At 47.6% G+C, this 23,612-nt stretch overlaps 1 protein-coding gene across 4 annotated transcripts in view; it reads right to left on the bottom strand.

Annotated features, from left to right (window-relative positions):
* The window catches only part of LOC138164956 (NADH-cytochrome b5 reductase-like), a 40,970-nt gene that overhangs the window by 9,244 nt on the left and 8,114 nt on the right, over positions 1-23,612 (bottom strand). The window contains exons 5-7 of one of the 4 annotated variants that reach the window (XM_069092948.1): positions 10,391-10,495; positions 6,845-7,048; positions 83-5,797 (exon numbers count right to left, since the gene is read on the bottom strand). In XM_069092948.1, coding sequence (XP_068949049.1) covers positions 5,594-5,797; positions 6,845-7,048; positions 10,391-10,495 — 513 coding nt within the window. In that variant the 3' untranslated portion in view covers positions 83-5,593. Of the gene's footprint in view, positions 1-82; positions 6,057-6,844; positions 7,049-10,390; positions 10,496-23,612 lie in introns of those variants that run through there. The other 3 variants (XM_069092950.1, XM_069092951.1, XM_069092949.1) reach the window with 3 other exon arrangements.

Here is a 23,612-nt window from a genome sequence, read left to right as displayed (position 1 = left end):
ATAAGTGCTCTCTCTCTGTGTCTCTATCTGTCTCTTTCTCTATGTGTGTGTGTGTGTGTGTGTGTGTGTGTATCTCTATGTATTTCTGTGTCTCTGTCTCTCTTGTCCCTTCTCTCCTGTCTCTCCATCCATCCTTCTCTTGGCTCCAAGCATGTGCACACAGATACACACAGACACATACACATGCTTATATGGCTGTTTGAGAGCCAAGGCATGGCTAGAGGGCAGAGTGTGGCCGTCCTTCGAAGCTGGCTGCTAAGGCAGCAAGCATCTCCATTGGCTATTTAATCATGCTGCTGAGCATTTCCTCTCATTATAATTTATGGGTCAGGCTCGAGCCTTGGAGAGCTGAACTCATTAACATGCAGGATGCTCCTGGGCTCAGCTTCTGCTAGGGAAGGTCATCTCTGGGAGGCCAGGCCCTGGCCCCCCCAGGAGGGAAATCAGGAGCCCTGTGGCCCTGCAGCCAGTGGGGGGCTAAGCCAAGAGAAGGACCCAGGTCCCCTGATTCCTGCTCTGTCTTTAGGTTTCCATAGCAACAGTCATTGAACCCCCCCCCCCAAGTAATGGGATGGCAGGGCTGCCTCTTCTGAGGCTGACAAAGGAGAGGGGGAGGGTTGGCTCAGCTGTTTATCTTTTCTCTCTCCACAGAAAGGGATCTATTTGGGTGGGACTCAGCATGGGGAAAGGAAATTCTAATCTGAACCTTGTAGAAGCAGTGGGATTACAGGACCTCATGGGGTCCACCAGTCCTGCCCCATCTCCTGCCTCCAAATAATTAGAGCTCTTGTAGACAGTGTCTAATATTCTTCACGATGTTTCCAGAGACAACTGGAGTACAGTGGCCAGAACACTGCCTTTTCACTTGAAGGACCTGACTTTGAGTCTTGTATGTGGAATATGGCATAGCCATGGTGGATAGAGGACTAGACTTGGAGCCAGATTCAAATCCTGCCTTCCACTTATTCATTTTGTAGCCATGGACAAGTCAACCAGCTTCTCTGTTCCTCAGTTTTCTAATCTGTAAAATGGGGGTATCATTGTGCCTCACACATCTTACAACTGAGATGAGATAAGGTTTGTAAAGTGCTTTGCAAACCCCAGAGTGGCACAGAAATTGTGGTTATTATTATTGCTTAATACTTGTGTAACCTTGGACAAATGACTTAATATGCACCCCACTTCCCTCATCTGTTAGCTGAAGGGCTTAGAGTACATGACCTCCATGGTTCCCTTTGTCAGCATGCCACAATGGACAGAAGGCTGGAAGGTGGAAGTCAAGAAGACCTTAAGTCAGATCCCACCTCAGAAACTTACTAGCTCCTTGAGCACAGATACATCATGTAACCTCTCTGAATCTGTTTCCTAATCTGTAAAATGTATATCATAAATCTGCCTTAAAAAAAAACCAATCAACCAACAAACACTTATTAAGTGCCTTCTGTATGCAAGACACTGTTATGGGTTCAAGGAAAGGTAAAAACACATCAAGGAGCTTACTGTCTATAGGAATGGCTATATAAAGAGGTTTCTGCGGCTCATAACCCTGCCTGGTTGGGACCTTCCTCCTGATGTCTAGCTATAATACTTGCTGCTGCTTTGGCCCACTGCTTACAATTCAGGCCTTCACAGACTTCAAGTAGTGCTGGTTCCTAATCAAGGAGCTCATTGACTGGCTTTTGGGAAAGGTCACCTCCTTTTCTGTCAACCTAAGAAAAATCCAACCCTCCACCTTCCTCTGGCAAGAAAAACCCAACCCTCCCTCCTCAGCTCTCACATCTAGCACTGTTCCTGGGCCTCTCTCCGGCACTTAGTTCATTTTCCCTGACATCAGTTATTTATGTACTGGTCTTTTCTCTCATCTCAGTGTCAAATGCTTCAGATCAGGGCTGTGTCTTATCACAAGCAGTGTGCTACAGTGGAAGGCTGGATTCAGAGTCGGAAGGCCTGGGTTCAAACTGTGCCTCTGCTCTATATTTAGTACTTGTGTGACCTTGTTCAAGTAACTTGACCTCACTGGGCCTTGGGTTCCTCATCTGTAAAATAAGGGGTCATACCAGATAGCCTCAAAGCTAGGATTCTAGGAGTCGACTTGGTAAAACTCAGCACTAAGGACAGCGCCTCAAACAAAAGAGACCTTCAGGAGAGATTCCTCGAAATCCCTGACTGTTTACAAAGAGCTTTTCTTCAGTTCCATCTGGCCCCAGACAACAGAACTAGGAGCCACATAGAGACCACTTTGGGCTTGATGTCAGGAAAAACTTCCAAACAATGAGAGCCATCCCACAGTGGGGCAGCCTGCCCAGAGAGGCAGTGGGTTCCCCTTCTTCTTGAAGGTCTTGGAGCAGAGGCTCCCCGACCCAGGGTCCCACAGCTAGTAAATTGTGGATCCAGGACTAGATTTCTGACCTCCAAGCTTAGTGGTTTTTTTTTCTACTCTCTCAGAATGCCTATCTGACAAGGCCTGACCAGATACAGAAAACTAGAGGGGAGGATTGAAGCATGACTGAGGAACAGAGAGGTCAGTTGACTTGTCCATGGTCACACAGTAAATAAATAGTGAAGACTGGATATGAACCCAGCTCTTTCTGACTCCAAGTCTCACCCTCTACTTATTATGCCATATTCCAGAGACAGGACTCAAAGCTATGACTTTGGAGTACAAATCCAATGTCCCAGACACTGTACTACAGTTGTCTTCCTGAACTCTACAGTATAAGAGGTAAGTATAGTACAGTGAAAGACAGGCTAAATGGAGTCAATGGATCTGGGTTCAAATCCTGGACTTGCTACTTACAACTTATATGACATTGGGTAAGTCACTTAACCCCTCTGGACCCTGTTGCCTCAGTTATAAAATGAGGGGACTGGATTCAGTAACCTCTGAAGTCTTCAGCTCTAAATGTACAATCCTTTGACTGATAATAAAAACTAGCATTTATATACAGCTTTACCAATTGCTTTCTATATATTATTATAATGACCAACTTTGTCCCCAAAGAAGGTATAAAAGAAAGTCAATCCCCTGCCCTTCTTGGCAGAGGTGGGGGCCTGTGGATGTAGAATACTGAATGTAAAATTGGATTCTTCCCATATGTTGCTTAGTTTTTGTGAACTGTTTCCCCTTCCCTTTCTAAAAATTCGTTATACAGGTTGACTCTGGGGAGAGAGAGACACATTAGGAAGTGTAATTTATGCAAAAGCCCCGAACTGATCAATTCGTGTTTTCCTTCAGAAAGCCTGTGAGTTGCAGGTCTGCGCTGGCACGTGGGAAGCTCCCCATCCAGACAGATGTTCCACGTGTGCAGGGAATCTGCAGCGAGGACAGACACTGAGGCTCACCTAGGGCCAGGCCCACGTGTAAAACGCAGTAACAGCTAATATTCTTGTGGTGCATGCCAGGCACGTTGCTAAGCTCTTTGCAATGATCTCATCTGCCCCTCAGAACAACCCTAGAAGGTAAGGGCCATTATTTTCCTTATTTCGTAGATGAGGAAACTGAGGCAAACAGAAGATAAGTGACTTGCCCAAGGTCATGCTGCTAGGAAGTCTCTGAAGTCAGATTTGAACTCAGATCTTCCTGAGTCCAGGCCCAGCGGCCTATCCACTGTGCTACCTCAGGCACTAATGTGGAGTAGAGGTGTTCACAGGGAGCTTCTATGGGATTTTTTTTTCAACTCAGGATATACATGCTTGCCCATGGTGCTTCATCTCTGTTTGACTCAGTTTCCTCAAATGCAAAATGGGGATAATAATAGCCCTGACCTCCCAGACTGGATCAGATGAGATGATGGCTGTAGGAGCTCAGCACAGGGCCTGGCACATGGCAAGTGCTATTTAGTTTACTTATAATGTAAGCCACTATTATGACCCACTGGGAGGATGGGTTTTACTGGGCATTGCTTTCATGTGTGACTTGTACTAAATGGCTACTGAGGCCCCCTCCAGCTCTCAAGTTTTGTGACTGGTATACTATGAATGCATGTAGCAGTCAAGAGTGATTGAAGAGTGTTGGACCTTGGGATCAGGAAGACCAGAGTTCAAGTCCTGCCCCAGACACTTACTAGCTGTGTGACCCTGGGCAAGTCACTTAACCTCTGCCTGCCTCAGTTTCCTCAACTGCAACAGAGGGATAATAGCACCTACACTGCAGCATTGTTGAGGATTAAATGAAATGACTTATGTCAGTCAGTCAACTAGCATTTTTTTTTTGGAGGGGGGAAACCAGGGCAATTGGGTTAAGTGACTTGCCTAAGGTCACAGCTAATAAGTGTCAAGTGTCTGATGCTGGATTTGAACTCAGGTCCTCCTAACTCCAGGGCCAGTGCTCTATTCACTAAACCACCTGGCCGCTGAGGCAGGCGGAGGTTAAGTGACTTTTCATTTTAAACTCACACTTTCTTGACTCTGAGGTCCTACACTCTATGCACTACCTCTCTGGCTGCCCCCTTAGGGCAGAGTCCCCTCTCAGGACAGGATCCTGCCTCTACTTCCTGGACAAGAAGGCTAGGAGCCCCTGATACAAGGCGACAGGGCCTGCAGCTAATGACAGAAGAGCCGAGGCGACAAAAGACACCGGAGACCCAGGTTCAAATGTTGGCCCTGCTGTTCAGTGCCACCATCTGCTGATCAGCAAAGTGAGGGGCTTGGAGCTAAATCTCAAGACCTACTACCACTTGCGCACAGCAGAGATCTCCCAGGAGCTCAGGCTTCCTTTTCTAAGGGAGTGGAGAGCACAGAGTCCAGTAGGCTTCCCCCCTATCCCTGAGAGATATGAAGATGTAAAGACCCATGGTAAAGTTGTGGAAGAAGCAGCTTGTTTTTCCCCCCTCCTCCCTAACCTGTGCCCCCACGACCCTGAGGCTCCCTCTGTGCCCTCCTGATTATTTGGCCTGAATCCAGGACACACTGTTTTAGCGATCAGAGCTGTATGAGACTGGAATGGCTGCCTTGCAAGGCCGTGAGGTCTCTGTCACCAGAAGTATTACACAGTAGGATGATGAGCACTTGTCAGGGATGTTGCTGATTCCCGTTCGGGTAGCAGCCGTTGGATGAGATGGCCCCTGGCATCCCTCCCCAGCCCTGAGATTCTGATTCTGAGCTTGGCCCTGAAGGCAGAATTAAAGGCAATGGGTAGAGACCATGCCTTATGTGAAGATTACCCAAGGCTGCCCAGAAGCTCAGCCTGGAGATGAGAAGGCTCCGGGGGCACTGAAGGACAGAGGGCAGAATCTGGACTGATGAGCAGATGGAATGACTTCAGCTCAGTTAGGAAGAATCATCTCCAGCCTGGAGCTGACCTGCTGTGAACTGGGCTGCTTCAAGAGGTAGTGAGTTCCCCATCACTATAGGTCTACAAGTAAAAGCTGGGTCACCCTCTTCAGGGGTGTTATGGAGGTTGTGAACTCAAGTCCTCTGCCTCTGGCTCCGGGTTCTTTCTGTTATGGTAGGGTTTGTTTCCCCTAAGGCTACCTTGACCCAAAGCCCTACCACCCTGGCCCACCCCCTCCCTCTGCCATAAAACCAGTGGGTCAGAGGGATGGGCCGTGGCCCCTGTCTCTGTCTTCTTTCCTCCTTCCATAGCCAGTGGGGCCTAAAACAGAAAGTAGGACTCCTCTGTCAGCCCGGCCCCCTGCAAACACAAGGCCATGTCTCGAACGAACTCAGATGGGCCGCAGACCAGGGCGAAGGGCTTCCTCCGACAGGAGCTGACCAGCTCCTGGACCAGGGCCTGGCTGAGATGCCCCAAGTGGGTCTTTTCTTGGTAACTCCAGGGCAGCCTGTCCAGGGATGCTTCCTGTGAAGACCAGAGGGGCCTCGGTGAGATGAATGAGTGGCTGGTGTCTTCTCCCCTTCCCTGGTCACAGAGGGAAGCCACAAACATCATGCTGAAAAGGCCCAGCTGAACCCCCTCATTTGATAGGTGGGAAAACTGAGGTACAGGGAGGGGATTTTGAGCTGGAAGGCCAGCTAGTCCAAACCCCTCACTAGAAAAAGGGGCCAGAGCAGCAGGGACTGCTTCTCAATGCTGTTGCCCTCCCTCCATCGCTTCCCACCTGCGAAAGGATGGAAACAAACTTCTCATTCTGGCATTCAGGGCTCTCTCCTCCCTCCTGGTGCCCCAGGTCCCTTCCAGGTTTTTCTCATCCTATTCCCCTTCACAATCTCCTTTGCTCTAGTCAAAGGGGCTCCCCTGACTGCTCCTCATGCCTTGCCCCACCCCCAAGCAGCTTCATAGTTACTGGGCCAGAATGAACCAGCCGGCCAACTTTCCCTTAACAAGCCTTCCAGCATGGCCAGGCAGGTTCTCAGACAATAGCCAGCCTGTCCCTGCTCCCCCCACCCAAAGGCCTTCCCCACTGGCAGCCTGGGACTGGGAAAGCGCTGGCTCTGGGATAGATTTAAATCTCCCTCTAAAGTTCATTAGCTGTGTGATCCTGGGAAAGTCACTTAACTTCTCAAGGCTTAACCTCCCCTTCTGCAAAGCCAGATTAGACTAGGGGACCTCTAAACTCCTTTATGTCTATGAATCTAGGGTCTACACTCCCTCCCTGGGCATCAGTTTCTCTATCTGTAATAGGGGAGAGCTGAATCAGCAGCCTGGAAGGCCCTTCTGGCTCCAGACTGAGCAGCTGGAAGGACTTTGTGCTCACAAAGCTGCTGAGGGCAGACCTAGGCCTCTTGACGCCCAGCTTACTTATAACACACGACTCTATCAGCTGGAACAGCACTGGGGGTTAGTCAGAGCAGGTGGCAGAGGGTGAGCGGCTTGGCCTGGGGATGATCTCCCATCAGCTCATCTTCCACTGGGGGGATCCCTCTCCTTCCCCCATTCTGGCCTCACCTGACTGAGCACGAAGAAGGTGCGGACATTCCAGTAGCGAGCCTGGTCCTGTAAGAACGGCTTCAGGTAGATGTCCTTGAAGGACTTGAAGCAGCTGACCAAAGTGACGAATGTCTCGTCCTCTTCATTGTCTGTGATTTCCTTCAGGATGGGCAGCATGGGCGCCAGGCCAGTGCCCGCAGCCAGCATGAGGAGCTCACCATACTAGGGGAGAGGGGAGAAAGAAAAGAAAGAGAGAGACACAGAGAGATAAGGGAGAGTAAAAAAGGAGAGACAGAGAGAAGAAGGGAGAGAGAAGAGAGACAAAGAGAGGAGAAAGAAGAGACGGGGGGAAGAGAGAGAGGAGACAGAGAAAGACAGAAAGAGACGGAGAGAGAGAGGAGAGAGAAGAGAGGGAAGGAGGGAGGGAGACAGAGAGAGAGACAGAAAGACAGAGAGACAGAAGGGAGAGAGAGAGAAGGGAGAGGAGGGAGAGAGAAGAGAGACAGAGAGAAGATATGGGGGGAGGGGAGAGAGAGGGAGAGAGAGAGAGAGAGAAAGAATGAGAACCAAATACCTTAACAGAAAAAGCAAGCCACACCAACCCCTCAGCCTCTACCCCTGTGAGCACTCTCCTTCCCCCCCCCCCCACTCCCGATGCCTTCCTGTCCCTTGATACAGGACAAAGGCCCTGACTCAGGAGTCAGAGGTCCTCTGATGCTCACTGTTGTGACTTGGGGCAAGCCATCTCACCTTTCTGGGCCTCAGTTTCCTCATATGTAAAATGACATGCCTACTTTGTGTCAGACATCGTGCTTGGCAATGGGAACACAGAGACAAAACTGAAACGGTCCCTGTCCTCAAGCAATCTCCATTCAAACAAGGGAGACGCAGCACATACACATCTAAGAATGTACAAAATTACGTCCCAAGTTTCTGGGGGAGAGACAAGGAAGACTCCTTGGAGGAGGTGGTTATCGAGCTGATCTCTGAGGGCAGGTAGGGATTCTAAGGAGCAGAAGTGAAGGAGAGCACTGCAGGCACAGGGGCCAGCCTGTGCAAGGGCAGGGATGGCAAAGGGAATAGCCCACAGAGAAACAGCAGAGTCAGCTTGGCTGTGGCAGAGACCAAAGGGGAACAATGGGACATGAGCCTTGACAGGAGGTTGGGGCCCGGCCGGGAAGGGCTTTCAAAGCCAGACCCTGGAGGGACTCAGGGAAGCTGTGCAGATCTCTGCTTTAAGAATGTCCTTTTAAGGAAAAGAACCTAGCAGTACAAACATACTTATAGCAGCTCTTTTTGTGGTGGCAAAGAACTGGAAATCGAGGGGATGCCCATCAGTTGGGGAATGGCTGAGCAAGCTGTGGTCTATGAATGTGATGGAACACGTCGGGCTATAAGGAATGACTAGCAGGCTGATGCAAAGTGAAGTAAGCAGAAACAAGAGAACCCTGTACACAGTAACGGCAACACTGCACAATGATCAACTGCAAACGACAAACTGCAAATCTAAGACGACTGCAAAGGACTCGGTGGAAAACGCTTTCCACTGGGATGACCGACTGTGATAGACTCAGCTCTTCTCAGCCATGCAAGGATCTAAGAGAACTCCAAAAGACTCATGGTGGAAAATGCCACCCACGTGCAGAGAAAGAACTGTGGAGTCTGAACGCTGATCGAAGCGGACGATTTTCTCTCTTTTTAATTTCTTCTTTCTTGTGGTTTCTCCCATTGGTTCTAATTCTTTACAACATGACTACTCTGAAAATATGTTTACTATGAATGTATATGTAGAGCCTGTATCAGATTGCACGCTGTCTTGGGGAGGGAGAAAGGGAGAATATTTAGAACTCAAAATCTTATGGAAGTGAATGGACAATCAAAAATCAATCAATCAATTAATTAATTTAAAAAAGAAAGAAAAATGCTATCCAGCTCTAGAGAAAGAACTGAAGGAGTCTGAATGCAGATCGAGGCATGCTATTTTTCACTTTTTTTTGGTGTTTTGTCTTTTCTCTCACAACATGACCAATACAGAAACACGTTTTGCATGATCACACATCGATAACCTATATCAAACTGCTTACCATCTCACATCTCACGGGGAGAGAACAGAATTTGGAACTCAAAATTTTTTTTAAATGAATGTTAAAAATTGTCTTTATATGTAATTGGAAAAAACCAAAATATTATTTAAAAATCCTTTTAGCAGCTGTTTGTAGGAAGGCATGGGTGGATGGAAGGCTACAGTGCTGGCAAGGTGCTTTAGGAAGCATAAGCACTCTTGGCCACCTCCATCCCCTCTGCTGGACTCCAAGGACAAAGCTACAGGGACTTTAGAGGATACCCACATAGGAATTCCCTATGGGACAGCCTCAACAGGTGGCCAGCCAGACTCTGCTCAGTGCTTTCCAAAGCAGCCCATTACCTCTGGTTGCTGGACATTTTTTCTTCTGTCAAACGGAAATGGGCTTCCCTGTGCTTTCTACCTCTTGTTTGGAGTTCTGTCTTTCTGGGCCAACCATAAAGAGTCAACTCCTTCCCTTCTCTGCCTGTTTTTGTAGAAAGCCTGCTCCCCTTCTCTCCCCACTTCCCTACTGAAAAGAAAAAAGAAATTCTAGGGGTGGCTAGGTGGCACAGTGAATAGAGCACAATAGAGTTTGTATATACGTGATTATTGGCTGGCTGCCTCCCCTGTCAGAACGGGAGCTCCTTGAGAACAGGGACTATGTTTCTTCTTTGCTTTATATTCCCAGGCACTTAGCACAGTGCCTGGCACACAGTAGACACTTAATAAATGCTTGTTGACTGACTGAAGACCTCCAAATCTTGGGGGAACTCTTCTGTTGCTTTATATCCGTCCTGCTCCTGGCCCCTTAAGGCCTTGCTAGGGCTGTGCCATCCCTCACTCCAAAAACCTCCTGTGGCTCCCCTGGGGCCACTCTGACTGGGGTAGATGAGGCCTTCCATCACTTGGTTTCTCCCAGACTGCCTGCCCAAGTGGTCGGGCACACATACCAAAAGGTCAAGAACTCCCACCCTAGATCTTTGGAAAGGTTTGCACAAAAGGTAGTGTGGCACAATGGCTGGACAGCTGGCTTTGCAATTAGAGACCCTAGGCCTGCTACCTCAAAGTGTGTGACCTTGGGCAAGTCTCTTTACCCCTCTCGGCCAGTTTCCCCAACTGTAAAAAGAAGTTGTTGGGCTGGATAACCCCCATGGTCTCTTCCAGCCCTAAATAGATCATTTATGATCTCCGGGCTCCCTGAAAAGAAAGCAATGGATGGTTTAACTTGTGTCCTCTCCATCCCCTGCAGGGCTCTCAGCCTCCAAGTCCTTGAGATTCAGGAATGGAAAGGACAGGAAGAAAAGGATTTTGCTTTTTTTTTTTTTTAATAAAAATAAACCTCCATTAAAATTACAACACAAATAAACACTAATTGCTCATTATGAACATATTGAAACCCCTCTGCTCCTTAGACACTTAAAAGTCACTTCTGCTTCTTCTCATTTGGCTCAGGAAGGAATCTCAGGGGCCATGACACCAGCCCCTCATCTTGTACTCACCTGGTTTGGTCTGTAGGGGAAGCCCCCAAAAGGTCCCCGCCAAAAGACCGTATCACCAACTTTCCAGGACTTGACGTACTGGGACATGAGCCCCGTCTCATAGCACTGGAAGGGAAAGTCAAGGACATTAGGGAGAATACAAAAGGATGAAGGAGTAGAACTTGAAGATGGAGAAGGTCGTTGGCAAGGCAAGGCATGTGGGTCAAACAGAGACAGAGCCCAGGGGGCAGCAAGCTGGGGGAAGAGCTCGGAAGCTGGGGCAGCTGGCATACGGGGCTGGCGGGGGCCGTGTTGTTGGGACTAGGGGGGAAGGTGAACAGAGGTGTGGCCAGTTATCCAGAGATGATGATTATCCATAAAAGTGTTAACCAAGTGCTTAGAGTAGAGCTGTAAACACTCCCAAGCAGGTTAACAAGACAAGGGAGATGATTCCCACCAATACGGAGAGTAGGGTGTACTATGCGATGGCTTGTGCTGAACACGTGGTGCTTGTATTTCTGCCTCATCCAAGTGACTGTCTGCTGTCTCTGCCCTGAGTGTAGGATGATCACCCTCCTGGAGGAGAAGGTGTAGGGTTCAAGGAATGGCCCTTCCCTCTCTACATCAGGGGGAATGAAGGTAGAAGAGAAGAGAAGGGAGGTTTTGCTGGGGAAGAAGGAGAGGAGGAAAGATGTGAGCCTAGTCAGGATGATGGAGGGCCAGAGAAGGTTACACAGGGGAGGAAGGGAAGGCCAAAGGCTCCTGCACAACCAAAGTTTTAAACCCAGATCAGTGGCGCCCCTGAACAGGAGGGAGCTGGACACTCTGAGGGAGAAGTCACGCGTGCTCCCCAGAGTGATTGCGCAGAACCACAGACACTCCCAGGCAAGAGAGCTCATCCACAAAAGGCTCAAAGGCAGCGGACTGGATAATATCTATCATTTACATAGTGCTTTAAGATTCTAAGCATTTTACAAGATAATAGCACTAGAGAGGCCTGTGATCTTCCCAGGCTCCTCTCTAAGAAATAACAGAGAACCTCCCAAGACTTATCAAAACCGTGGACAGCTACCCAGTTCTGGTAATTCAGCACAAATGATACCCCTTCTGAAGGAACCTAAAACATATCATCAACAATTATGAAGTCTTGGGCAAGAAACTGAAGCCTGTAAGGGGGCAGGCTATCTTCCTCAGTGACACCCAATAAAGCCAAGGGAGGCAGAAGAGAAAAGCTAATTTGGGACGCAAAGAAGAAGTGTGTAGGCAGAGATGGCATAGACCTAACAAAAGCGGGCACGTCTAATCTAAAGGACTTGAACCTATATAAAGGATGAAGGAGAGAGGAGACCTCCCCCAAGTGAGATGCTCTGGAGCGGGAGTTCTGGACCCTTCTTAGAATAATGGCTTTGAAAAAATTCAGGGTTGAAGAAAACACGAAATTTCAGTTAGATTAGCAAAAATAAAGAAATAATTCTTTTCCATCTAAATTCACAGACTCCCTGAAAGCTATCCACAGATGTTGTAGAAGTCCATGGACTCGAGGTTAAGAATCCCTGCTTTAAATAGTAGCTAGAGAAAAGGAAGAGGAGTGTCAGAATCCAAGACGCTCAGTTCACAGGAGACAAAAAGCCGAGAAAGGAGCCAGCGCTCAAATCCATGGCCTCCAACATTTGTGTACAAATGCTCAGGTTTAGGCAGCAAACAAAGAGATCTCAAGGACCTGACACAAGAAACCAGGTTTGACTTCTGGGTGCCAGTAGGACTCAGTGGGGTGAAACCCATGACTGAACTGTGGCTCTGGATGGGTGTGCCTTATTCAAATGAAATCGGGTGGGTAGGAGAGAAGAAAGATTTTCTATTAAGATGGTCTACTCATGTGAGGAAATTCAGGAAGCACAGAGGAGAAGCTGAAAGGATTTAGGTAAAGGTCACTGGAGGAAGACACGAAAGCAGGGTTGTCCTTGGAATAGATGACAGACTGCCTGGACAGAAATAAGAAAGAGATGAAGAGGCAGAAAGCGTGCCACAGCAGTGATGGGGGTCTTCAGTTACCCAAACATCTGCTGGCAAAAGCAGAGCAACCAGCAACTCATTGACGCGCTTTACGATAACTTCATCCTGTGAAAGGGGGAGGAAACAAAAAGCGGGGTTTTCTATTATGGGTTTGATTTTCACTGACAGAGAGGAACTGGCAGCGGGGGTGGAAATGATGGGAACCTTGTGGAGGAAGTGGCCATTCCCTCCTAGAATCTGTGATGGAAAATGAAGGAAAATCTTGGCATCGTCTGACATACGCCCCCTGAGTTTTGGGAAAGTAGATTTCAAAGGGTTAGCAGGAAGGATAGGAACTATCTTCTGGGTGGAAATGCTTTAGGGGAAGTCAGCCTAGGAGAGAGAGACATGCTCAGGAATGAAATTCTGAAGACACACAGTGAAACAATTCCAGCAGCATTTGTCTGAACAGATGCGGATACACAGGGAACTCACCAATCAACTTAATTTCTCAAAAAGAAATATACAAAAGATGGAAACAAGACCAGGGAGCAGAAGATGAATGTGGGTCTAGAACACTATCCTATAAGAACAATGTCAAGAGTGCTGAAGCCGGCAAAGGGAGCTAAAGATAAAATCATTTTTTAAAAAGTCATGTTGGAAAGGATCAAAGAAGGGACTGAGCCTTTGCTTGGAGTGGCCGGGACAAGGACAACATACAACAGGGAGGAAAAGTGGCTTAATTCTGACTTTTGCCAAGAGGAATGACGTGTGTGCTGAAAATGACAGGACAGAAATAATTAACAGAGAGGAGATACTCAAGATAAAAAGGGAGCATACGGCTGACCCTGATAGAATCAAGTCTCTGACCCAGGTGCTGAAAGAACAGATAGGCAAGAACGCTATCACTGTCGGTGACATGGGCAAAGTCATGGAAAACAAAAGGTAGCACAAGGTTGGAGAACGGCCAGGGTTGTCCAGATTTGAAAAAATGGAAGAGAAGAATCCACAGGCATCAGTTCCTGGGACATGCCAGGATGCATTACTAAAGATATGGTTGTTGTTATTCAGTCATGTCTGACTTTTTGTGACCCCAGTTAGGGTTTTCTTGGCAGAGACACTGGAATGGTTTGCCATTTCCTTCTCCAGCTCATTTTATAGATGAGGAAACTGAGGCAAACAGGGTGAAGTGACATGGCCAGGGTCACACAGCTAATAAATATTTGGGTTCAGATTTGAACTCATGAAGATGAGTCTTCCTGACTCCAGGCCTGGTTCTATCCAGTGCACCACCTAGCTGCTCCAAAAAGAGATGGTTAGAGAATGTCTAGAAAGGAAAGCAGTGATTACCAAAAGTCAAGCCTGGCTCCACGAGGGGCAGGTCATACCAGACTCCCCTCGTTTGCTTTTTCGACAGGGTTACTAAACCAGCAGATTCGGGGAAGCTATGGATAGAATTCACTTAGGTTTTAGCAAAGCTTCTGATAATGTGTCTCATCCCATTTTGTGGAGAAGACGGAATGATGTGGACTAGACAATAAGAGAATTACGTAGATTTAAAAGGGCTTGGATGGCCAGACCATATTGGTTGTTAATGGAGTGGAAGCATTTCCCCCACCACCATTCCTCTTGGGGAAAATATTAAGAACTATTAGCATAGTATTGCATGTCAGTGAAATCCTGGGTCTAAACTGAATAAGAAACTTTCTCAGCCTTTCTTCAATTATCAGTCCAGGAGAAATGGTCCCACATGTGGCAATCTTTTTGTTTTGTTCTTAGGCCTAATCTTTTTTTTTTTTTTTGCTTTTTGGAGGGGCAATTGGGGTTAAATGACTTGCCCAACGTCACAAAGCTAGTAAGTGTTAAGTATCTGAGTCCAAATTTGAACTCAGGTCTTCCTGACTCCAGGACTGGTGGTCTATTCACTGCGCCATCTAGCCACCCCTGCCTGATCATTTTCTAAATGGAGAAGGAACATATGAAGGAATCCTCCCTGGAACTGATTAAGGTCATGATATAAAAGCTAGAACTTCTCTTGATTAATTCAATTAATAGAAGCATCTCTTGGGTTCACCTTTGACCAGGTGTTGAAAAATAAATCTTTAGAGGTTAGAAAGGGATGGAACAATTTTAGGAAATGAATCTCCAGGGTGTGCCAAAGTTAAATTACTATTAAGAATTTATTAATTAATCTTGTCTTTGTTCTTGAAATGCCACAGATAAGTACAAGCTGTGTGACCTTAGCTAAGTCACATGCCTCCCTGTACCTCACTTCCCGCACTTGTAAAAATCAGGGGGTTGGACTCCAGCTCTAAATCTAGGAGCTTACGAACCCTAAAAAGTTGTAAATAAAAAAGCCTCATCCCATGGGCTCTTAAAGCTCGTGTTCATTATGTCAGAGATTTTCAGAAGCAGTTTGAGTTTTTATTTCTTTAAGGAGAGAGGCTTTCAGTTTAATCACTAAATGTGTTCCTGGTAGACTTGTGCCAAAATAGCAGGGCACTGAGTTTCTCTTCTACAATGCTTCCCAGTCAACTTTGCAGGAAGTCTCCAGTGGAGTGCCCCGGGGATCTGTGCTTACATTCTTATCAGTGACCTGGATAAAAGGAGAGATCTGTGACCATCAAAATTTAGAGACTGTTAAATTTACATAAAATTTTAAACCCAGAGAAGGACTATTAACATATCGGGTGATGGAATAAGGATGCAAACAGATTTGGGCTGAACCTGAGAAGATTAAACTCAGTAGAGACAAAAGTAAAAATCTCACACTTGTTTTTGGAGAGGTTGAATTAGACAGCCAATGAGGTCCCTCCCAACTCTCAGTTCTGTGACTGATTTCTGAGATCTCAGCTTCCTACAGCTGATCCTTCCATGGCATGAGCTCCAGGCCCTTCACTATCCTGGCTGCCCTCTGGACACTCTGGCTTATTAATGTCCTTCCTAAAATGTAGCACCCAGAATTGAACACGCTAATCAACGTGTCTGACCAGGGCAAATTGAACCCTTTGTCACTAATTCAACTATTATCAATCACTGCTTAACTACTAAAACTTGGCTCTCCACTCAACTCCCAGGAAAACCATTATATTCATTTATCTACGAGATTGCAGTCAGTGAAAAAGGTCTGTGTAAAGCCTCTTAGTAAGCCTCTCATCATATGGCTTCTCAAGGCTCTTTTGTGTGTTTGTTTTTTCTGTTAGCTGCTTTCCCACTTACTGCCGGCTTGGCTCCTTCACATGGGTGCTAAGCTGTTACTAATTAGCTGGTTCTCCTACTAATGTCATATTTCAGAAGACTGGGATACCAAGGAGATGCCGCTATTCTAGACTGGACTCTAACCAATAAGTGGGGGGACTGGTAGAAGAAGTGGAAATGACATCACCTTGGAAGAACCCAGCAAATGAAAGAGCTGGTGAGGGGCCATTAACACACTGGATGACAGAGTCAGGATCCAAACAGATTTTGGCAGATTAGAGCACTGGGCTGAACCTAACAAGATTAAGTTTATAAAATCTCACACTTTAGAACATAAAGTCAATTCAAAAGCACAAAATGGAGAAGGAGCTGAAAAGAGATCTGGGGGTTTCAGTGGACCACAATCTCCTCTGTATGAGTCAGCATGATCTCCATATGAGTGATTTACTTCTGTTGGCTGCTCACCCTCTTAAGGATTTGTGATAAAGAGAAGAACGCTGAGCGAGTGCAGAACTGTACTTTAGAAGAGTTGAGTCTTAAAGAGTGCAGAGACAGAACAGCTCGGATACCTGCGGGGCTGGTTTGCTGAAGGACTGCTTTGCTAAAATTGGCCCAAGAAGGATGGGAGGCTTGATAATGAAATAAATTCTGGTAACACAATCGCCATTGAAACTACTGGGGAGTAAGGAGAGGAAATGTCTGGAGAAAGAGATGCAGCTGAATAGGGACGTAGCCAGGATATGCATGAGATGGAAGGGAGGCTGGGTAACCACAGTACAAGGGAGAGAGAGTTCAGCACCAAGAACAGGGCACAGGCATGGATCTTCCTACGGGGCAATCATATTCTTCCTCCTCTGGCACTCCAGCTCCTCCTGCTCTGGGGCAGAGGCCCAGGTGGGTGAGACTTCTCCAGATCTAAAGCTCTCAAGCCCTCTCTCTGCTCTATGGGCTACCCAGCCACCATGGCCCAGTCTCTGCTGTCCTTCCACATTAGAATGGAAATCCTTGAAAGGCAAGGACTGTCTTGCACTTAACATAATGCCTGACACATGGTATGTGCTTACTATGAATGCTTTCTCATTCAGTCACTCCTCATTCACTCCTTCATTTAACAAAGGTGCTATGAGAAATTTAGGGGTAGTTTCGACTATTTGTCACAGGTCTTATATAAGCGACAGGACCCTAAGCATAGCATAAGTAGAGGTTGGGAAAAAAAAAAACTAAGAAAATAAAAGGACTTGAGAGAAGTGGTTATTTTTCTATTATATTAATGACAAATTAATTGAGGTTTTTGCCTTTTATTTCCTCATTGAGGTACCAATCCATCAGGCCCTGAAGGCCACGGCTGAGAGCTGAGATTGGCCTAATCCTCAGGGCATACCCACCCAACCAGGGGACCTGACTTGGGTTTATGGTCTAAGTAGAGTCTAATCTTGATGCATGCTGGCCCCAAAGCATCAGGAGAGCAGGCCCTTGCACTCCTTCATTGCTGTGTCTGTCCTTCGTTCTCGAAAGAAGACCATGGTATCAGGGAGATGATGACGGGACTTGCAGTTGACTTTGGTTTGAAGGAGGCAGGGCTGTGCAAGATCCCCAGCCTCACTTTCTTCTCCAGAGCCATCTGGGGCCAGTGACCAGATATTCATCAGGATGACTGGAGATGACCCAGGATGCAATGGGAGGCCCTGGCCCTTTCAGGCTAAGGCTTTTTCAGGTGCTCACTTAGAGTGAGGTAACGCCCATTCAATGAATTAAGAAGTGAGTCAAGGGATGACCCCTTTAATTAGGGAAAAAAGAAAAAAAATCAAGTTGGAAGGGGAAGACCCTCAGATTAAACTGTTCAAAGAGAAACAATTACCATTGACATTCACTCTAAGCTAGGAGGGGCCAAAATACAGCCATTAAGTGGAGCTTGGGCAGGGATCTATTATGGTCCAGTGTATGAGCTTCAGAATGAACTGTGTGGAAGGAAGGAAGGAAGGAAGGAAGGAAGGAAGGAAGGAAGGAAGGAAGGAAGGAAGGAAGGAAGGAAGGAAGGAAGGAAGGAAGGAAGGAAGGAGGGAGAGAGGGAGGGAGGGAGGGAGGGAAGGAGGGAGGGAGGAAATCTAGCCAGTAAACCCCAAGTTAAGTGGGCAGCTTCTGGCCCTCACTCAAATCAACTCCATTAGAGTCTAGGGAAACTCAGCTCATGAAGGAGAAAATCAACTAGTGTTCTGGGGAGAGATGGATTCCAATGTCCAGATAGACGGAAGCAGCTTAAGTCTCATGACCTGAGTCTGGTTCTCAGCAGGAGAAGCCCACCTCCTCATTAAATGTCCACCCATTCTTAAATCATTAACCAATCAAGATGGATTTCTACCTCTCAGGGGCAACCCCTTTTTCCAAAGGTATTTAAGCATTCAGTGATCACCATAGTTTTATCTTCGGTTACCGAGAGAAACCACTGACCATCAATTTATTATCAGCTAACCTAATTAATAAACTGATTAATAATTACCCAGAAACTCTGTGTCTCAGGCTTTTCATTTGTTTCAGACAAAAAAAAAAGCTATGTTTGGGGCAAGAAGATCAAGGAATAAACTGGACAGCAGCTCAGAATCATTGTCAACAAGCATTTTTGAAACTACCTACTACCTACTATGAGACACAAATACCAGCATAAATCAGTCCCTGTCTTTAAGCAGCCTCCACTCTAACAGGTGAGATAAGATGTGCATATTACAAATATATAAAAAATTGCAGATGGGGGACAGGGTCACTAGCAACTGGGGGGGGAAGTCAGGAAAGGCATCATGTAGAAGGAGGGACTTGAGATGAGCCTTGAAGGAAACTATCCACTCTAAGGGGGAGAGGTGAAGAAAGTTTGTTCCAGATGTAAGGAACAGCCAGAACAAAGGCAGAGTCATGGTCAGTGGAGTAATGTTTAAGAGGAACGGTAAGGTGGTCAGTTTGACTGGACCACTGAGTAAGTAAAAGGAGGTAAATGTGAAAGGCTGGAAAGGGAGTTTCAGGAGAGATCATGAAAGGCTTTGAATGTCAAAGAGTTTACATGAAACACCTCCACTCACTTGGGTTGGGCAGTGAGTGCCCCGAAGGATAGATTTGTGATTTGTGTACTATGTGTAAGGGTATATGACTCCAGAATGGCTGAGAGACACTACTCTCTCTACCGTGAACCTGTGTGAAGAGAGAAAGGATTTCTTCAAATGGCTGGAAGACTTTGAGAAAGATATTCAAGAGATCAAGTTTGAACTTTTGGATCCCCCTGAAGCTACAGATATGTAGGGAGCCGACCCCCAACATGTCCCTTCATTGCCACTGCTTGTAACCCTACAAACGGTTAGGAGAGTCTCGTCCCTTGGTGAGATTATTCCCTCCCTCCTTGGTTGAGCAGAGATATTTTATCTTGCTCCTTGACAAAGAAATCCTCTACTCTTGTGTAGTCTTTGCCTTATTCTGTTCTCCATATGGTCTGATTTCTGTTTAGTTTGATAAGGAGATAATTGTGATGGTGTTTTGTGTAATTGGTGTTTGGTGGTAGGAAACTTGGCTGGTGATAGTAAGCTAAATATCACCCTCCCCTTGAGAGTGACCAGGGAAAGTGGCAGTGACCCGAGATCTCAAAGTGCTGCCCTCAGACTACAAAGATCTGAGGTGCTGGGCCAAGACATCTGATCTGGCATCTGATCCATGCCCCCCCCCCCCCAGTCTTGGAGCACAGTTCTTATGAGCGAGCACAGAGCATTATGCCCAAGGCAGTCCAAGGATGAATTTGGAGTAAGCACAACTATTCTCTGACTGTTTCCTATTCCCTCCTGACAAAGAAAAGGTCAAAATGACCCTTTTTTCCTCCCTGACAAAAATTGAGTAGGGAGGACAAACTGCTCTGAGCCTCCAGGTGTGGAAGGGACCTCAGACTCCCTTCTCACCGGATCCCAAGGAATCTGTGATCACTTACAGAAGGCATCATGTAAGCCTCTGAGCATGAAGAGAGATCTTGGGCCCTCCTCACCAGGCCTGTCAAGGCATGGCTAGGCTATTTTTCCATTCTTTCTTACATTTTCTCCTAGAGGGAATAGGGAGCCATTAGAATTTATTGAATGAGAGAGAAACATGATCTGACCTCTCTTTTTGTAAAATGCAGCTGAGGGTGGGGTGGACTAGAGTGGGGAGAGACTGGAGGCAGGGAGACCAATTAGGAAGAATGAATAGGAAGAAATCACAGAAAGAATACAGAACTACTCAATCCCTATTTTGCTTGTGTCTCCTTTGCTCCAAAGAATTATCTCCGGACTGGGAAAGACAGAACAACAATGATGGTTAACAGAGGACTGGAACCCAGAACTGGAGAGAGCTAGAGAGCCTCGAACCACCTCAAAGGAGTTTAAGTCAACAGGCCCACTTTGAAAATACCCAGCGGATGGGATTACTGAACCCACTCAATGTGAGTCACCTCTAGGAAGTGCAGCAAATGGGAGAGGGGCCAAAGGACCAGAGAGGGGCAAATGTCAGAACTTTCCAAAGGCCAGTAAGCCTACCGATTCCTGGTAAAGTTATAGCACAGGATATTAGAGATGGTTTGTGAGTCCTTAGAAGGGAAGAGAACAATCACCAAGAGCCAGAGGGTTTCATTAAGAATGAGTTAGGCTGTACTCACCTCTCTCCCTCCCTTTTATTTTGCTCAGCCTACCAGACTAGGGGAAAGCAGTGGCTATTGATTTTGGCCAGGCATTTGGCCAAGTCTCTTAAGAAGTCATTGGACAAGATGGAGAGATGTGGACCAGCTAGTAACAGGCTTAGGAAGGCTGGGAACTAGCTGGATGACAGACAGGTCTCAAGGAATGCACCAACCAAAGGCAGGTCCCTAAAGGGACAGCCCTGGCATCTGGCCTTGGCCCTGTTTATTCACTCCTTTGTTTCGGGGACGCAATTTATTAAGCTCCCTAACATGTTAGGAACTGGGAGGGGGAGAGAAAATTTAGACACAACTTGTCTAAAGCTCCCATCCTTAGTATTTTTGGAGTAGGATGAAGGGATATTTCTCAAATTTGAAGGTGACATAGAACTGAGAGTGATAGCTACTACATTGGGTGGCTGAATGTGAAAATATCTTCACAGACTGTCTCGGCTGGCTGAAGTCAAGAAGAAATCCAAGAGGGATGAATGCAAAGTCCTCCACAAAGGCTAAAAAAAAATCCACTGTACAAGTTGAGGCAGGGGAACCACAGCTGGGAAGCAGGTCATATGGGGGAGAATTCTAGCAGATTAATGAGTGAGCGCCATGATGTGACCTGATGTCACTCTGGCACACAGCAAGGGAAGACCAGTGGGCAGATCACAAGCGTGACTGTCCTGCTGCTGCTGTCTGCTTGGGCCACATCCATCATCGGCTGGCTAGTTCTGAGAATGGGAGTGGACGAGCCGGGGGATGACCAGGGAAAGGCCATCAGGAGGTTTGAAGGGTTACCAGAGGGAAGAGAGATTAAATTTTACCTCAGGGGGGAAACACTCGGGCTGCCGGGCAGGTGTTTAAGGAGGACAGATTTCTGCTCAACACCAGGACTGGGAACACAAACTTAGCCAGAGAAAGCCGCCACAGCCCAAACCCACAGACCCTGTGCTGAGCATGCAGGCCATCTTCCCAGGCTTTCTCTCCCTTGACACTCACAGGGGAGTCCAACTCCACTCATCCTCCTTTCCCCCACTGTCTCTTCCATACAGAGATGATCGAAGGATGACACCCTTCTGATTCCCAGCATCTCTACCGGACCTGTAATTTCACCCATGCAGATCTGCTTGGGGCACCGAATGGCTTGCTTGGGGCCACCTGCATATCAGCCCATCCATATTTATTCACACTTCCCGTGTGCCAGGTGCTGTGCCAGGGATACACAGACAAATGAAATGGTGCCTCCCCTGGAGAACCTTCCCCTCTCTCAAAGAAGGCAGCGTCTCCAAGCTCAAGCCAGAGTCAGTTTGTGAGGGGAGGGCACTGGCAGCTGGGGCACAGGAAGGCTTCGTTTGGGTAGGAGGCACTGGGAGGAAATAAGAGTTGCTGAGAAGTAGAGGGAGGGAGGGAAGGAGGGGAGAAGCAGAGGGTGGGAGAAGGAATATGGAGCAGCGGCAGGATGGCTGGTGTGGCTGGACCGTGGTGTCTAGGGAGAGAAGTCACCTATAATAAAGTTGGGGCCAGGCTGGGAAGGGCTTTAAATGCCAAACAAATGTCCAAGGCAGGACTTGAATCTAGGTCTTTCTGACTCTGAGGCAGCTCCCTGTCCATCAGGCCACACACCTCTAGTAAATGTTTACAGGACATGAGCTTTATTGTTTCTGAAGCCCTGTGAGACCGGTAATGCAGAGATTATTTCCCTTATTTTAAGGGGTAAACTGAGGCTTGGGCAGGTGGACTGAACCCAAAGTCAGCAGGGAGAACACTTCTTGAAAGAGGTCCATGAAAAGAGGAATCTGCTCTGGAGCCAGAGGATGCAGGTTCAAGTTCCTTGTGACCACGGCCATTTCCTTTCCCTGGGCCTCAGTTTCCTCACCCAGAGTTGGCCTGGCTGGCCTGAGGACACACAACCTAGGTCTGGACCCTGGTCGGGGGCTCTTTCCCCAGGCTGGGGGCTCTTTCCCCAGGCTGCTGTCTCTCAGGCAGCTTCCCTTTGCAGAGATGTTTAAGGCCCCATTTAGCCCCAGTGGCTCAGAGATAATTAATCATTCCCCTAAAAGAGAAGCTTTACAGTTGCCCAGGGAGGATAATCAATCTCACAGCTGGGAGAAATACAGCTACTGCGAAGAGATGCTTCCACGCTGAGCTGTCAGGCAGTACCCTCCCAGACACCCAGTGTGGGGAGCTGAGGCAAGTGGGAGGCGGCTTGGGGAGCCCTCTGAAACCACTGGCACCATGGTGAATGAGGCTGGAGAGCAGGGGCCCAAGACCTGGGCAGCTTAAAGCCAGGCTGGCACAAGAGACTCTCCCAAGGGAGAGTAAGCAGGAGGGAGAGAGGGAGGGGGAGGGGGAAAGAGGGAAGGGGGGGAGGGAAGGGGAGGGGGAGAGAGGGAGGGGACAGAGGGAAGGGGGGGGGGGGGAGAGAGGGAGGGGAGAGAGAAAAGGGGAGGGTGAGGGAAGGGGAGGGGGACAGAGGGAAGGAGAGGGGGATAGAGGGAGGGGGAGGTAAGGGGCAGGGGAGAAACAGAAAGAGAGGGAAGAAAGAATGTGAAGGTGGGAAGGAGAAGGAGATAGGGGAGGGGGAGGGCAAGGAAAGGGAGAAAAGAGGAGGAGAGGAAGGAGGAGGAGCCAGATCAGAGGTCAGCTCCAATGAGGTCAGCTGGTCCAATGCTCTCACTTCAAAGACAAAGAAAGTAAGGCCCAAAGAACGGGGGTGCTTAGCCCAAACTATGGCAGTTGAGGTGACAGGCTGCTTTTTTCATGATCCTATGAAGCAGGGAGGCCAGATATTAATCCCATTTCAAAGCCATAGCAACTGAGGCCCCAAGAGAGATTAAAAGGGCAATGCTGTGGTCAGTAAGTGGCTGGGCGGCACAGCCCAAAGGCTGCTTCAGGTCTCCTGGCCTGCCCAAGGTCACCAGCCAGGGACCCTCCTCCCGGAAGCCAAAGGACCCCCAGAGCAGCCTCCCTGGTAAATGCTCGGCCAAGGGCCACCTGGGGCACACTTCAGTTAATCTTCATTGTTCACATTTTCTTATCACTTTCTAAAGTTTTGGCAATCCACAAAACAAGAAATCAAGGCCTCATTTGTGGCATTTGCTAATTTCTGATGCACAAGTGTTCACAGTGTCCCCCTGCTAAGAGACTAGAGACTGGAGACGCGGGTTCAAGTCCAGACACAAAAGGCCACAAGCTCCTTGAGGGCAGAGATTATTCCATTTTTGCTTTGGTGTCCCCAGAGCCCAGCCTACAGTAGGTGCTTAATAAATGCTTGCTGAATTGAAGTGAATAAGGGTCTCTGTTCTCAAGGAAAGGGGGGAAGGGAATAAGCATTTACTAAGCACCTACTGTGTGCCAGGCACTGCATAAGTACTTAACAAACAT

This window comes from Petaurus breviceps, unplaced genomic scaffold (assembly GCF_028583685.1).
Source record: "Petaurus breviceps papuanus isolate PSGF00001 unplaced genomic scaffold, PetGlider_PUasm1.0 207, whole genome shotgun sequence".
Lineage (NCBI taxonomy): Eukaryota > Metazoa > Chordata > Mammalia > Diprotodontia > Petauridae > Petaurus > Petaurus breviceps.
The sequence above is the reverse complement of the archived record's forward strand: the minus strand, read 5'-3'. Positions and strand labels throughout refer to the sequence as shown.